Source organism: Erigeron canadensis, chromosome 4 (genome assembly GCF_010389155.1).
Source record: "Erigeron canadensis isolate Cc75 chromosome 4, C_canadensis_v1, whole genome shotgun sequence".
NCBI lineage: Eukaryota > Viridiplantae > Streptophyta > Magnoliopsida > Asterales > Asteraceae > Erigeron > Erigeron canadensis.
Window position 1 is genome coordinate 42,028,342 of NC_057764.1, and position 14,742 is coordinate 42,043,083.

Sequence of the window (14,742 nt, forward strand, 5' to 3'; positions counted from 1 at the left end):
ATAAGTAAATACCTAAACAAAAAAAAAACAAACTATTTTTCTCCTTCTTCTCTTTTCTTGCGTCCACCCAGAAAGAAAAAAAAGGGAAACTCTCAAGATCAAAGGTATAATTTTTTTTGGTAAGCTTAATTTTAATTCTTATGAATCTTGATTTAAATTACAATTAATAATAAAATTCTTAAAGATTATATTCTATTCTTTTTCAAGGTATCTAAGAAGGAAATCATCAAACTTGGGGTAAATCACTTGTCTTCTCTTTTCATATAATATAATATAATATATATATATATGCTTATATATATATAATATATATATATATACACATATATATAAGCATATCTTTTTATTTATTAATTTTTATTTATAAGTAACCTATGTTGATGAATATATATATATATTATGGCAAAATTTATAATAATGAATGAAAGGTGTTTTTTTTTAGGGTTAAGTCAAAAGCTTGAAGTATAAATCATATTAATGTTAAAAGTTTAAGTATTTAATGTAGCATAATAATTAATGTAACTACAGAAATCCAATTATGAAGGCATGGAAATCATAATAACAAATGTAAATAGGTGTTGGAAAGATTTGAAAGTTTATCTATAAATATTTAGTTGTAATAGTCTTTATAACAGTAAGTTGAGTTATTTCAGAATTTGGACAGATTCGGTTTGTTAACTTTGAAAGGTCGTATCTTGGTCATGGAAGATGGTTAAGTCACGATTTTGGTGTCTAAAATTAAGTTTAGGAAGTCTACTTTCTGGTGGAAGTGGTTTCATGTCAAAATATGAAATTTAAGGTTGCCAAACGAATTTTATAACAAAATTGCGCAAAGCTGAGTTTTCTGAACAGATTTAGGTCGAATTCAAATAGTCATATCTTGGTCGATTTTATGAACTGGAAAATTATTTTTTTCCAGAAACATTTTTAAGATGTTAAGAGTGTACAGTAAAAATTTGGATTTTTTTTAAGCTTCGAAGGCCCTTAACTTTTATAAAACTTTTCTGCGCGCAAACAGTGAATTTTCTGACTAGTCTGTGATTATGGAATTTTTAAAAATAGTTAATGTGCGAAATAAATTAAGTAAAAATTCATGTAAGTTTATAACACTCCAAGGTTACAGTATTTAAGATTTGAAAACTTTAATTGTTTGTCTCATCTTAATAAAAAAAATAGATAAATTACCAAAAATTTTAGCGAATAAGAGCTTGTAGAACTAAATCATAAATCATTAAAACAAATACTCTATATTAAGTGTTGTGACTTGTAACTTAATAATATATGACAAATCAGTTGGGAATATTTTGAAAGTAGCCATATATGTATATATCATCAAATACGGGTTACAATGGATGGTTCTTGATCATGTCCATAATTGTAACTTGTTCATATATATGTTGTGTAGATTCTAGCGACCTTGTTGGACTTTGCATAACTATTTGCTTGTTGAGGTGAGTTTCATGACCCCTTTTCATATTATTTCTTTGGGGGAAAATGATGCTCAAAATATTTTTATTTCTTTACTAGCTGTGCCAAAACTAGTTTGTTTATTGGACATATACGTGTACTTATGAAATGTGTATGTTAGCTTACTTGTGTTGATTTCTATGATGTAATAGATGTCTGTTGACATCTATTGAAGACTATTGGATAACTATCGACCAACTTTATACTTCAGTTGGTAGTTGTTGGTATTTAATGTGTGATTGAGCTGTTGGCAGGAGTGATGGGGATTGTGTTGTTGGATAACTATGATGACATTGATCAATATTTAATATGCTACTACATGTTTATATTTATACTATTGTCCAAACCTCATTTATCATGTACAACAAATTCATTTGTATTCCTATAAACCTACGAACTCACCAACATTATGTTGACATTTTCGAGCATTCATTTTCAGGTAATAACAATGCTTAAGGAGATTGAGCATAAGGACTTTATGAAGACTAATAAAGAGATCCTTCATGGACTCCTAGTTGCATTTAATCATTGAACTCTATTTGCTATTTGTTACATCTTTTGCTATTTGAGGCGTGTTGCCTAGACTTATCCCGTTTGTGGGAATTACATTTATTTGGATTTCATTTAGTATAACTCTATTACAAATTTCATGTGCTATTACTATATCTTTTCGTCATATCCTACGATTCCGCTTAAGGTGGGGTGTGACATCACGGTTTCAATCCACACTCTAATATTGTCGCCAACGCTCACGGGTTGGCGTAGGTTAAACCCACGGGACTTTGAGTCAGCGTTAAGCCGCATTGAAATTCGGATGTTGCTTTGATTAATGTTGCTTTGAATCCAATGGTTAGTTTAAAATTAAAAAATAGTATTTGAAAATGTAGTGAGGGTTGGAAGATTGAATGATGCCTGTCAAATGTGGGTTTTGAGGGTAGGGTGATACTTTTCAAATAATATTTTTTGTATGTGTTTGTTTTAATTTGTTTTGATATCGATGTGTCAATTGTATCAATTCAAAAAGAGTGTACACGTCAGTTGTGTTATAAGAATATACGAGTATTCTGTATAGGAAAGAAATTTACATCGAATGGGTAAACAAAAGATGACATACCAAATTTTATGTTCCATGGCCAACCTTGTAGAAGGAACAATAACCACTAATTGTATATCAAGATTACAAACTATATCAACAAAACTAGAGATAATCAAGATAAGTTATGTCTTATTTTTTACTAGTCATCAATACCTATAGAAAAAAGTGAAAAACGTCATACATAAGATAGTTCAATTTTTATAATAAAGAAGTATTGATATAAAAATATGAACTTACAATGACACGAAACTCATATACTTATTTTCATAGGGACTAAAAGTTCATATTGGTTGCTAGAAATCGTTTTCTATCGTTATGTCAAAATTATTTTTTAAAAAAAATATCACTATGTAAAATGTCAAATCTATATTTGTATACTATAAAAATTATAATCTCATTTTGAAAGTGAAGAAAAATAGGATACATGAATTAAACAAATTATCTTAAATGAAATAAATTACTAACAATACTTAATATTAAATTACATCATCAGTCTTTTATATCATAAATATATCTCTACTACAAATTTTGAATTAAATACATTTGTATCAATTACCTACATTATTTGACGCTGTTATCATCCGTCACCACCATCACATGCTGTTATCGCATTATGCGAGTACCGTCTTGATCCTAACTTCCTAATTTTAAAGCTATAACCTTTATAAAAAAAAAAATGAAAGAGATTAGTTAAAACAAGAAAACCAAACATAAATACGCCAACTAACACGACATCCATTCCCAACTAAAGATTACTCCCCCTGCCCAACTATATATACAGTCACAACATATATGTAATAAACAATAAATATAAAAATTAGGTATTTGTGTTGTCGTCACTTGCCCTTTTCAATCAGAGTTCCAAAACCCTAAATCAATCAAATTTTTAGCTACTTCAAAATCAAACAAAGGTTTCATCTTTTAACTTGTTTTTTTTGTTTTCCTTTCATCTATTTATTATCTATTTCACTAACTCTTTCTCGATCTGCTTTTCTTTAATTTTATATCATATTACAGATATATTTTTTTCTTGAATTTTGCTCCGCCTTTAATTAAAGACAGTAAACACATTTTCAGGTATATTATTAGCTCCTTCACCTATATGTATTTATATTTTTCGTAATTGTGGATTTTTTTTGGATTATCTTTTTTTTTTTTTTACTTCAAGATTTTATATGCATAGAATTACTGGTAAAGATTCAAAATTTAACAAATTAATTTATTTACATACGAGTATTAGGTATAAGTTACTTGTTATTATATATAATATTTTAAAGTTTTTGTAGTATGCATCAATTTTGTCTGGTAAAGATTTGTACTTTATCATCATATTTAGTGTAGCTACTAGCTTACTAGATTGGTTTAAATTTTTTTAATTGTTTAATAATAAAGTTTTTTTTTTTTTAATTTTAAAGTTATTTTTCGGTATAACTGAATGTAGTTGATATAAATGCCAAGATCGATAGAAAGAAGTGAAAAGTTAATGTGATTTGTGTGTAGATAGGGGTGTGATTTGTGTGTGATTTGGGCGTATATTAAATGACTTATCGTGTGAAAGTGTTTCGGTGAAGTTTTCTTTTTGTTGTTGCCAGAACACTTGTGTGGGAGTGTTCGGGTAAAAGCTTTTTTGAAAGATGTTAGCTTTTTCGAAAGGGAGGTAGTGTTTACATAAAAGTTACACACGTCACAGTGTACAATGATGTAAAGCATCACATTGTTTGTGTATCGCTAACCCGTGGTGTGTATATATCACCTCCCTTTTGAAAAACCTCCAAGATCTTAAATTATGCTTATTAGCTTTATACTGCTCAAAATGGTTTCTGATAGTGTTTTTTAGCTTTAATTGCATCTTATAAGCCAATACGAACTGCAAACAGGCTAACCTTAGAAAGGTGTTAATTAGCTATATATGAATCTAACCAGCCAATTATGGACTGTAAATAAGCTAACCTAATCATAGAACAATTCAAAATTCAATAAGACATGAGCATTTTGAATAATGCATTTCTAACACACCCTTTATGTTAGTACTGGTTTAAAGCAAGGGAATTTTTATGTTTATTACCTTTGATATCAAATATATATATCATGCTTTGTGTTTTTTCGATTACTTTGTTCTGTTTATGAAAGGAAATATTATATTCATTGTGCTCAATGTTTACCCGTCTCTTAATTGATTACTTCGCAATTTGACCAACCTGTGTTGTATTCCTAGAATTATTGTTGTAACGATCAAATAATTAACTCTTTCAAATGATGAAATTTCTTATTTTAGCTCATTCAAGATTACTGATAACAAACATGATTATAGCCGATGTTATTTATTTTGGAGTGGTTTCATGATGTTGCTTTTTTCTGTCTCTATAATTATAAGTGTCTTTGATTTTTCTATCATAGTTCATGTAATATCAATGGTTTTAGCTTGTTGATGTTTTTTTTTCCCTAATTTATCTTTTTTCATCTTTCCATTTCGGATGTTCTAATGCTAATTTATTGCTGATCAGTTTTTTTCTGTTAAAATGCATGACCCAAGTTAAATATCCGTCCATGCTCCGTGAAAGCTTGAAATCAAAATCCCAATTTGATCTATTTCTCATGAAGTCCATTCGTATACATTAACTTGTGCTGCTAATTTCTGTCTTCTCCATTTTCATAATTTAATGTAGTTACTTTCTTATGCATTATTAAGGGACAAGCATAGTTGTGAAGATGGATCAGCAAGGCCATGGACAGGCCCAAGGAATGGGGGCTGTTGGTAGCTCTGCTCAGATGCCTTACGGTATGGCACCCTATCCAACAAATCAAATGATGGGTATTGTACCCCCTACATCAGTTGGAGGATCAGGTGCACCTTCACAAACGTCTGGTCTTCCATCTCCTCCTGCCCAACTCGCACAACAGCAACTTGCTTATCAGCACATCCACCAGCAACAACAGCAGCAGTTGCATCAACAACTCCAAAATTTTTGGGCAAATCAATACCAAGAAATTGAGCAAACAACTGATTTCAAGAACCATAGTCTACCATTGGCTAGGATCAAAAAAATCATGAAAGCAGATGAAGATGTGAGAATGATATCTGCCGAAGCACCGGTTATATTTGCCCGTGCATGTGAAATGTTCATCCTTGAGCTGACCCTAAGGTCTTGGAATCACACTGAAGAGAACAAAAGGAGGACCCTTCAGAAAAACGACATTGCTGCTGCTATTACAAGGACTGATATATTTGACTTCTTGGTTGATATAGTACCACGAGAAGATTTAAAAGATGAAGTTATTGCTTCTACGATGCCAAGGGGTGGGCCCCTTCCTGTTGGAGCTCCAACTGAGGGTCTTCCGTACTATTATATGCCGCCTCCACAAGTTGGTGCTTCAGGGATGTATATGGGTAAGCCCGTGGATCCTCAAGCTCTGTATGGGCAGCAGCCTCGTCCGTACATGGCCCAGCCTATGTGGCCACAACAGCAACAACAAGAACCACAGGAAGATGCTTAAGCAGGTATCACCTAAACCATGTACACTTTTATGACCATGAGTTAACTGTTACATTTGTGCCTTAAATTTTGATGTTTATGACAAAGTGCAAATTTAATATATTTAGTTACCATTGTATTGACTGCATTTATCCACTGTTTCCAGAAGTGGCAACACAAGATGTAATGGGTGAAAATAGTTTCGTTGGTATGGTTTGAAATTGCCGGGGTTGGTTGATACGAGTCACTTTTTAGTCCAAAGTTATTACCTTTTCGGTTGGTGTGCAAAATTTATTTTATGACGGTAGCAATATATTCAATAAAAATAGATGATTTTGAAGGTTTTATGCTATACATATCATATTTGATATTTTTCTGACTAGTTTGTCCCACTGGTTTGACCCTTTACCTTTCAATCCATCCCCCCAACCATATTAGAGATAAGATATAACCCTACTCGGCCCATTCAGTAGTAATCATTGCAGCTCTGTTCATTAATGCACACTTCTTTAACGTAATTTATTGTGCACACTGAATGGGGGTAGGCCTGCTGACTGGATTCAAGGATCCCCGTTAAAATAGAAATTATTGGGTCTCAATTTTATCCATACGGTGTTTTTTTGATATGATTTTCCTAGCATGGTTGCTGTGTTTAAGTGCTAATCCAAGTATTTTGTGCAGTACAAGTTATTGCAACAGAGTTTTACTTTTTGATGCGAGCTTATAGTAAGTTATATCTGAAATTTAGCTTTACAAAACCAATTTATGTGGGCTTGTGTCATGAAAGTGTTATCAAATACTGCCAGCAAATATGGGGAAAAAAAGCATAGGAAATAATTAACTGTCAAATCAAAAATATTGCCATGCGACTATGGGTGTGCAAACCCAGTGTGAACTATTGAAACCAGCAAATCCAAATGGACCTGGACTGGTTTTGCATGGCCTGGTGCCCAGTCCGTGACATTAGAAAGTTCTGGTTCTCGGTTCTGTCCGGTTCAGTTCAAAGCTGATGTTTTGTTAAATATTATCTATTTTCATCAATAGATTAATCCTTTTGCATTCATCCAAGTTATTTGCATTTAGTGGCTTCAAATCACATCGCATTGTTTGCACTTTGTTGTCAATGTTATTAAATGACAACTTTATAGAAAACTGAATGATGTTTGATTTCCGAATACTTGTTATTGCCTTTTGCTTGATGAATTCAACATATTATTGAAAGTGAAATAAATTTATAAGTCTAATATTTGTTTTATGGTTTATGTTTACAGGAGACTTGCAAGAAATGGAAATCTGAACATGTTGGATGTAGACAACACTCGCTCATGGGCATTTGTAGCAACACCAACTCGTTGGAAATTTGTATGGTTTGATTTTCATGTGGTTATTTAGGAATGCTTTTAGTCCTTAACTATGTCTGTATCTCTTCTCCTTGACAATATTGCTGTTTTATGATGTTGGCGCCTGGCGGCGAACCTGTGTAATATCTGGACCTGGCTCTTCATAAGTCAAAACTCATATCAGATGCAAAAGGCATGCTATATGCCCTTCTGATTGCAGTAGGTTTCCCAAACACGCCTTCTAATTGTTTTATTACACGCCTTTTATTACACGCCTTCTAAGTGTCAAGACTGTCCAGCCACGTTGAGCAAGGCTTCAAATGGGTAAGTCTTGGGATATTTCAAAACGTCACTTGTTAACCAAGTTCATCAATATTTATCATTTAACATGGTCGATTATATGTGATATACAAACAGTACACACCCATTGATTACCGAATAAAGTCATTTGGCGACTTCTAGAAAGGTTATTCCATAGGCACTTCTAGAAAGGTTTCTGAAATTTTACACTTTGACCTAATAATGAAACGTAAACCATATTGATTTTCTCGTCTTATGGCAAATAGGGTGTAATTGGGTTTGCGAGTTGCTGTTGAAAAATATTTGAACTTGACTTGGTTTAAGCTGAGTTAAGCTTGGCTCTTAAAACATAGGCTATTTACAACTTTCTTTATGGAGTCTCTATCCAGACGTGTACATCCCAATGATCTCATACCCTGCGCATGATGAGGTTGATAACTTTGACGTTGACATTTACATAATCATGTTATCTAGTTGAGTCAACCCGAGTTAAAGTAGTTTCCCTGAGTATGTTAAATCCTAACTTTGAATAATAATGATATTTAATATCTTAATATTGATAATCAACTTGAGAACTGAGCCTAAAGTTTTACAATGTCGGTATCTACTTGATTTGGCTTTCTCCTATTTTAGAATGGAATTTGGTGGAATTGCTTGTTTGTCTGGCTAGTTCCAAGTAGGATTCCGATCTTATTTGGTTTTCGATGACTACCTATGATATGCTGGTTGCACCATTCCAATCATAGTCCAGGAGCCCCTTATAGAGTAGCTCATTTTCAAGTCAGAAACTGTACCAGTAGCCTGATGATGAGCTCCATTTGAATCATAGAGATGTGAAGAGACCATATGAAATTCTTATTCAAGATGAGTAACGACCTTAGATAGGAGTTCTATAATAGGTTGTATGAAGTATTATTATCAACAGGCTTTGAGCCTAGCAGCATCTAGTACACAAGGCGTGTCATCAACTTGATACTCTGGGTTCAACCTTTTCTTTCAATTTTAATGATATGTAACCTTTTTGTTTTAAGATAATATAATCATGTTTCAGGGGCTTTCGGCCAGACACAAATATATTGATACAACTCTATAAACAGGCATTTCCAAGATAATGTCTTTTATATATCGGTAAGAATTCACATAAACACAAACCTACTATGGGCATTTATCTATTCCGAAGTAAAGTTGCAACTTTGGCATCTTCATCTTTAGGCTCAAGCCAATTTATTTCCTAAATAACTGATTTATTGGCAACTTTTACTTCTAGTTCTTGCTGTCCCAATAAAGCTTAGCTAAATGCATGCATTTATTGCATACTAGGAAACCACCAAGACGAGATCGACCCAAGAAAGAAAATAATTTCTTCTTCAAACTCAACATGTTACCGCCCTCCATCACTCCAAGAGAGAAAGATGGCAATCATGAGTTAAGCATGCCCAAAGCTAAGAAACTGGAAAAATATCCTCCAAACTGCAAAAGAACACAAACTAGCAATTAGACAATTTCCACAACTGGATGCTTTGGAAAAAAAAATTTGGAAGTGCATTATGATTGAATAAGATAAATTCTTCATCAGATATAAATGTGCATTTACCTTCTTCCTAAGCATTCTATAATATCGGTGGTGAGGGTTGATCTCTTCTTATCCTCGAATGCAACTGATGCTGCCTTCCTCATTAAAGCGGATCCTGCAATACAACCCAACATAGCAGGGTTGATATTGGGCTGCCCTTTACCAACAAGCTGCCGAGCCCAAGCTAAGAATACCGCAACACTGCTCAATAAAAAAGGGGAGTACAACTTGATATCCCAATCCTAAATTTCAATATAATGTAATAAACCTCCCGGACCACAATACATATCCTAAAAGCTTTGAAAATACCAAGTGATGAGCATTGATTCATAACCAGAGTGTTATAGAAAATCAGACACTCCCTTATGTAACCAAAGAGCTAACAATCTAGAGTTAACGGTTACCTTCCAGAGAGTATATCGCCTTGCCCACCGCAGCGTCGAGGAGAACCATATATGCTAACTGATTTAACTGCATTCAAGTAAGAATATTTAATACTAAAAGACTACTAAAAATATATGGGAACAATTATAGAGAAAGTTGTTTATAAAATTAATAAGTTGACTATACATCGGATCAGTTTCTAATCGTTTAACCCTTTTTATGTATATTTTTAGTTGTGTTGTTTTAGCTGGTTATCAACAACATTGTCAACATATAACCCAAAACATTGAGCAGGTTCTACATAAATGGGTTTAAAATCTTAAATGTGTGCCCTCTATACAAGTCTAACATATGGTGCAAGAGATTTAACAATAATTTAGTAAGACTCCAAGATTTAGAAAATGCTTAAATCACATCCAATAACAGATACCTTCTTTGCCATCACTAATGTAATCAGATTGCCCTTTACGAAGAATAGTCACACCACCAATACTGCCAAAGGAAAGATTGATCTATTAATGACAATAACCATGGTCGTCAGCAATAACTACAGGTGGGCATTTCAACTCATTTACTTATAAGTTTGGTTTAGGTTATACATTATCTCTAACAGGTCAAAAGGGTAAAATTATAATTTTAGCTTGAAAGTAAATATGTGAAATGGGTCCAAAATCCCCCACAAAGTGAACTTTTAATGCATTAAACCTCCTAAAGCATAACGTTTAAATGTATAGAAAACTATTAATAATATAACCTCCATAATGATACTTGACATGCATAAACACATGAATGGCACTAGATAAAGCCAACCCGAGCCGCCAAATTCACCCATATTGAACCGTTACCCAATCCGCCGAACACACCCCATTTGCCATATCTATGTAAACAAACTATCAACACTCAACAGAAGGATTAAAAAATCACAAAGAAGATATAATCTTACTATCCTTATAAGAAATTACCTGCTGGCAAGAGACAGCAACTGCTGGGGCCCATCTTGATCATTTACGTCACAGTTTAAAACTTTCTGAACAAGGCGTTTATACTCATTTACATTTGGCGTTAGAACAGCTAAAGGATACCCACGTACTAGATCAAGACAGTTTGTGACAAGAAATAGCCCATCCTATAAAACAACTCAAAATAGTATCCAGAAATGGCATATGAAAACAGAATTATATAACTAAAACAAAAAAATAAAATCAAAAATATCCATAGTTCTTTAGAATTCATACCCCATCAATGACCATTGGGACGTTACTTTGCCGAGCATGCTTCATAATGTCACTTACGCAATCCTTCAAGCATACCAAAGGTTATATGGAAAACTTTAGATGGCCCAGAAAGATGCTAAATTTGAAAAAAAACAGAAGTTATAAACATACTGATCTTTACATTTTTCCTGTACAGGTTCTATAAAAATGGATATAAATTGTCTAGCTGAACTATTATACATATGAAAAGATTCATATTATTCATATACAATCCATGTATGTGCTATTTTGTAGTGTGACTTGTTAATTTCAATTATGTTGTATCCCCTGCTCTTTAGAAATCTGAGCTACCAAATTTACTAAATATGCCGCCCAAATCAACCAACCTAACTATACACATCCCCAATTGTTGCAAACGATTTAAATGAAGATAGAGAAAGAATCAATAACCAGAAGGAATGGATCTCTTCCAAGCCCAGGGCCAATGACAAGACAGTCAAATCTTTCCATCCACTTGTCAACTTCAGCAAGAACCCGCATTGAGATTGATTTTTTGTCTTCATCCCTGATAACTCACGAGAATCGGGATCAGGTTTTTATGAAAATACAGAGTAGAGAAATTGATGGAGAAATCTAGATGTGGCAACTTGGAACGAATTTCTTATCAATGAGTCAATTGGTCTATATTTTTTTCTCAAACAAGTTAAAAAAATTTGGCTAAGAAAAAGAACGGTAGAAATACACTTAAAGGGTATGTACAATGACTTCAACCTTTTACATCATTTTATTAGAAAAGAAAAGTATGATTATCATTGTAATAATTATCTTAAGAAACCAAGGTAAAAAAGTGTTCAATTATTTTTTACCATTGATTGTTGAGTAGATTAAGTGACTGAATGGATAAATAATGTCAATTTTGATCTAGTGATAAATAGATAATAGATTAAGTATTTTTTTTATTATTATTAGGCCCATTAAGTCCTTGGTAAACAGGCCCTTAGCAGGTCAACCGACCGGACATGCCCTATTAAGGCAGTAAGTCTAACCTCAGATTGTATGATTCCTCTAGCAAAGGATGCACTATCAACTCAGGACTGTAGCCTTTAATAACTGGAGCAGCATCTCTAGTACAAAATACATGTGATAAATCTGCACCCTGATTGAACATATGGGGAAATGCATTATAAGACATTCAAAGGTCCTACATAGAGGAAGCAATTTTGCTCCATTTACTTATGGGCAGGTTGGTTTGGGTTCTCTTTATCTCATTGGCATCTCAAATGGGTCAAATCATATAACTGAACTAAAAAAGAAATGTGCCCAACCGATTCGAAGTTAGAAGTGTACTTTTATTGCATACAACTTTCTAACTCACTTACTTGAAATACTTGCATTACTGTACTATTTCTGAATGATGAAAACCTACCAGTGATTTATAAAAGAGTCGCAAAACAGTGTTTGCAACCCAAACCAACTTTGACCCAAACCCTTTTTGACATGTTACCCGACCTGCAAAGTTCGCTAGCTCAAATGTAAGGAAACATAGTCCAAACTAAAATAAATGATGTGTGTAGAAACTAACAATTTTGAGAGCTGAAATAGCAGAGAAGTACGGCGCACCAGTGTATTCACGGCAACCCCCTACAACTGCTACCTTTCCTGATTAAAGAACAAAACCCGTTAATAAATTAAAGATGGAAATAAAACCCAAGTCTCGGTGGCATTATTCTTTACCTGAACCACTTACGTTGTCTGTCCAAAATATATCAAACAAAACAATATGCTAGTAAATTGATAGATCATCAGCTTATATCTATATTCTTTTACCAACCAACATTTGCCCTCAAAGAAAGACTAAATCTGGTTGAGCCTGACCTAACATCAAACCGCCTTGAAAATAATGGCAACAGCTTTCACGAGTAATTCTGGATTAAGCTTTTAAAAGTATTGAACGTGAAATTAAATAACCATTGTTTGAAAATAATTGTCCACACCTAAGGGGGCATTCGGCTAAGCTTATGAGAAAAACTTATTGTTTCTATCAAAAAGCCCCATTTCTTGTCGACTTACTCTTATTAGCTTATTTAGGAGAAACGAAAGCTTATAAGCTTTCTAAAAAAGCTCCACCCAAACACATTAAAGAGCTTAATAGGTTTATCATAACACAGTAAACTGTTAACCCCCTTATATAACCTAAGCCACCATAACCAAGGCAAATCATACACCGTGATAATTACAGTTTCTATACAATAACATAATGATACAAAAAAATAAAAAGAAAGATGCAAACTTTAAGATACCAAATACAAAAAAGAATAAAAGATGAAAACTTTAACAACAAATTCAAAAGGGGTTCTCACCAGCTTGGCCTTTATGCTTAGTTGAATCAAGGGTAGGAGCGATTGACCTCAAAATACTAATAGCATCAACTTCTAAACTATTAGGGCTCCCACTAATCATCATTGTTTGCATTCTTGATGAATTGCAGCTGATGCTACTATGATGATAATTGGATACTAAACAACTGATTAAGTGTTGTTGTCTTCTTATTATACTGCCATTATAGTGGTGCATAAATATATCAGTGTATGTATAGTTTTTGAAGTGCACACAGAATTCAAGATTACCTAACTAAGAACTACCCAAATTCGGAGAAGAATTTTAAGTATATGGTTGGGGTGTGTACAACATGAATGGAGAATACTTCGCAGAAATAGGAAATTTTTGATAGAAATGATATTGAAGATTGCACCGCACCGATTTTCTTAGGGGCTGATCGTCTTATTTTATCGGCAAATTGGTTCCGCTAGCTTTGTCAATTTGACAAACTTATAGCATGTGCATCGGCTCGTTTTAGCAAGTTGGATCGACTATATATATCGGCCATTTTTGGCCGATCCTTGTGAACGTTAAGAGCATGCCTTATGGCCGTTTTTATGTTTGTTTTTGTGCCAAAACTATTTCATCACCGGAAACTTAAATTTTTTTTTTTAGGTTTTTCGATTTTGAGGCTAATCCTATGGTCTTCTTGGCTTCCATTGTCGGATCCATGCCGGAAAAACTTGTTGATGCTCCTAACATACAACACCCTCATTCCGGTGAGATCGGAAACCCCTTTTTGGGGTTTCCGGTGGTTGGCGGCCAGAAACGTTCACTTTTTTACAACCAAATTCTTGTTTGGTTTTGGCAAGAGTGTAGTTGACACATTATTGGCTCTTTTGCTATTTTTAATCGGTTTTTTCAGCGACCCCTTTTTTGGGGTTTCTGGTTTAATTGGTTTTCCGGTGACCTCTTTTATGGGGTTTCTGGTTTAATTGTGGCTGCATATAATCCGGTGACCCCTTTTTGGGGTTTCTGGTGGTGTTGCTTCGGTTTTCTGGTGACTCCTTTTTGGGGTTTCCGGTTTATACTATTTTCTGGCGAGCCTTTTTTTGGGTTTTTCGGGTAACTGCTAATGTTGCTTATGCTTATATATGTATATTTATCTTTTTACATTGCCATTAATTGCATGTTTGTGATCAACTTGGTAGTGTTAACTTAGCGGTAGCGTTGTCGGATTTTTCCTTGGTAGTGTTACCGTCTTTTGTTCCATTAAAGCAATAGGTAGCCGGAAAAAGCAGTTATAGCCGATGATGATATCGTTAAACAGTTAGGGTGCCGGTGTTACATTAAATGGGCGATGATGATACAAATATTCGTAAAAATGGGACTCGGATGATCGGGGCGTATTTTGGCGGGGTTAACCTTCGGGTTGGCAACCATGGTGTCTTCGACTTCCAAAATTCCCGACCCCCAAATTCTGAGCCCAAATATCATTTTTTATTAAAAATGGTCACTTTTTTTAATTTTTCCGACATTAGCATTTTGACAAGTTTTGGCAAAAACACGTGGCGAT

At 33.7% G+C, this 14,742-nt stretch overlaps 2 protein-coding genes across 2 annotated transcripts; one reads left to right on the top strand and one right to left on the bottom strand.

Annotated features, from left to right (window-relative positions):
- The first annotated feature begins 3,363 nt into the window (after nucleotides 1-3,363).
- LOC122596428 (nuclear transcription factor Y subunit C-3-like) lies at nucleotides 3,364-7,609 on the top strand. The gene is made up of 4 exons (XM_043769003.1): nucleotides 3,364-3,474; nucleotides 3,581-3,640; nucleotides 5,253-6,062; nucleotides 7,308-7,609. The coding sequence occupies exon 3, from the start codon at nucleotides 5,273-5,275 to the stop codon at nucleotides 6,056-6,058; it is 786 nt and encodes a 261-aa protein (XP_043624938.1). The 5' UTR covers nucleotides 3,364-3,474; nucleotides 3,581-3,640; nucleotides 5,253-5,272; the 3' UTR covers nucleotides 6,059-6,062; nucleotides 7,308-7,609.
- Nucleotides 7,610-8,776: 1,167 nt separating this feature from the next.
- LOC122596002 (ATP-dependent (S)-NAD(P)H-hydrate dehydratase) lies at nucleotides 8,777-13,646 on the bottom strand. Its single transcript, XM_043768497.1, has 10 exons — nucleotides 13,208-13,646; nucleotides 12,430-12,506; nucleotides 11,894-12,003; nucleotides 11,298-11,412; nucleotides 10,869-10,931; nucleotides 10,596-10,759; nucleotides 10,064-10,125; nucleotides 9,654-9,720; nucleotides 9,271-9,450; nucleotides 8,777-9,146 (listed from the first exon to the last, which is right to left on the bottom strand). Exons 1-10 carry the CDS (start codon nucleotides 13,419-13,421, stop codon nucleotides 9,119-9,121), a joined length of 1,080 nt encoding a protein of 359 aa, XP_043624432.1. The 5' UTR covers nucleotides 13,422-13,646; the 3' UTR covers nucleotides 8,777-9,118.
- Between the last annotated feature and the right edge of the window lie 1,096 nt (nucleotides 13,647-14,742).

Coding starts and splice junctions, on each gene's coding strand:
- LOC122596002 (XM_043768497.1), bottom strand. CDS start 13,421: ATGCACCACTATAATGGCAGTATAATAAGAAGACAACAACACTTAATC. Junction 10,126..10,595: donor TTGCTGTCTCTTGCCAGCAG/GTAATTTCTTAT, acceptor TTCCTTTGGCAG/TATTGGTGGTGTGACTATTC. Junction 9,147..9,270: donor ATAGAATGCTTAGGAAGAAG/GTAAATGCACAT, acceptor GTTCTTTTGCAG/TTTGGAGGATATTTTTCCAG.
- LOC122596428 (XM_043769003.1), top strand. CDS start 5,273: ATGGATCAGCAAGGCCATGGACAGGCCCAAGGAATGGGGGCTGTTGGT.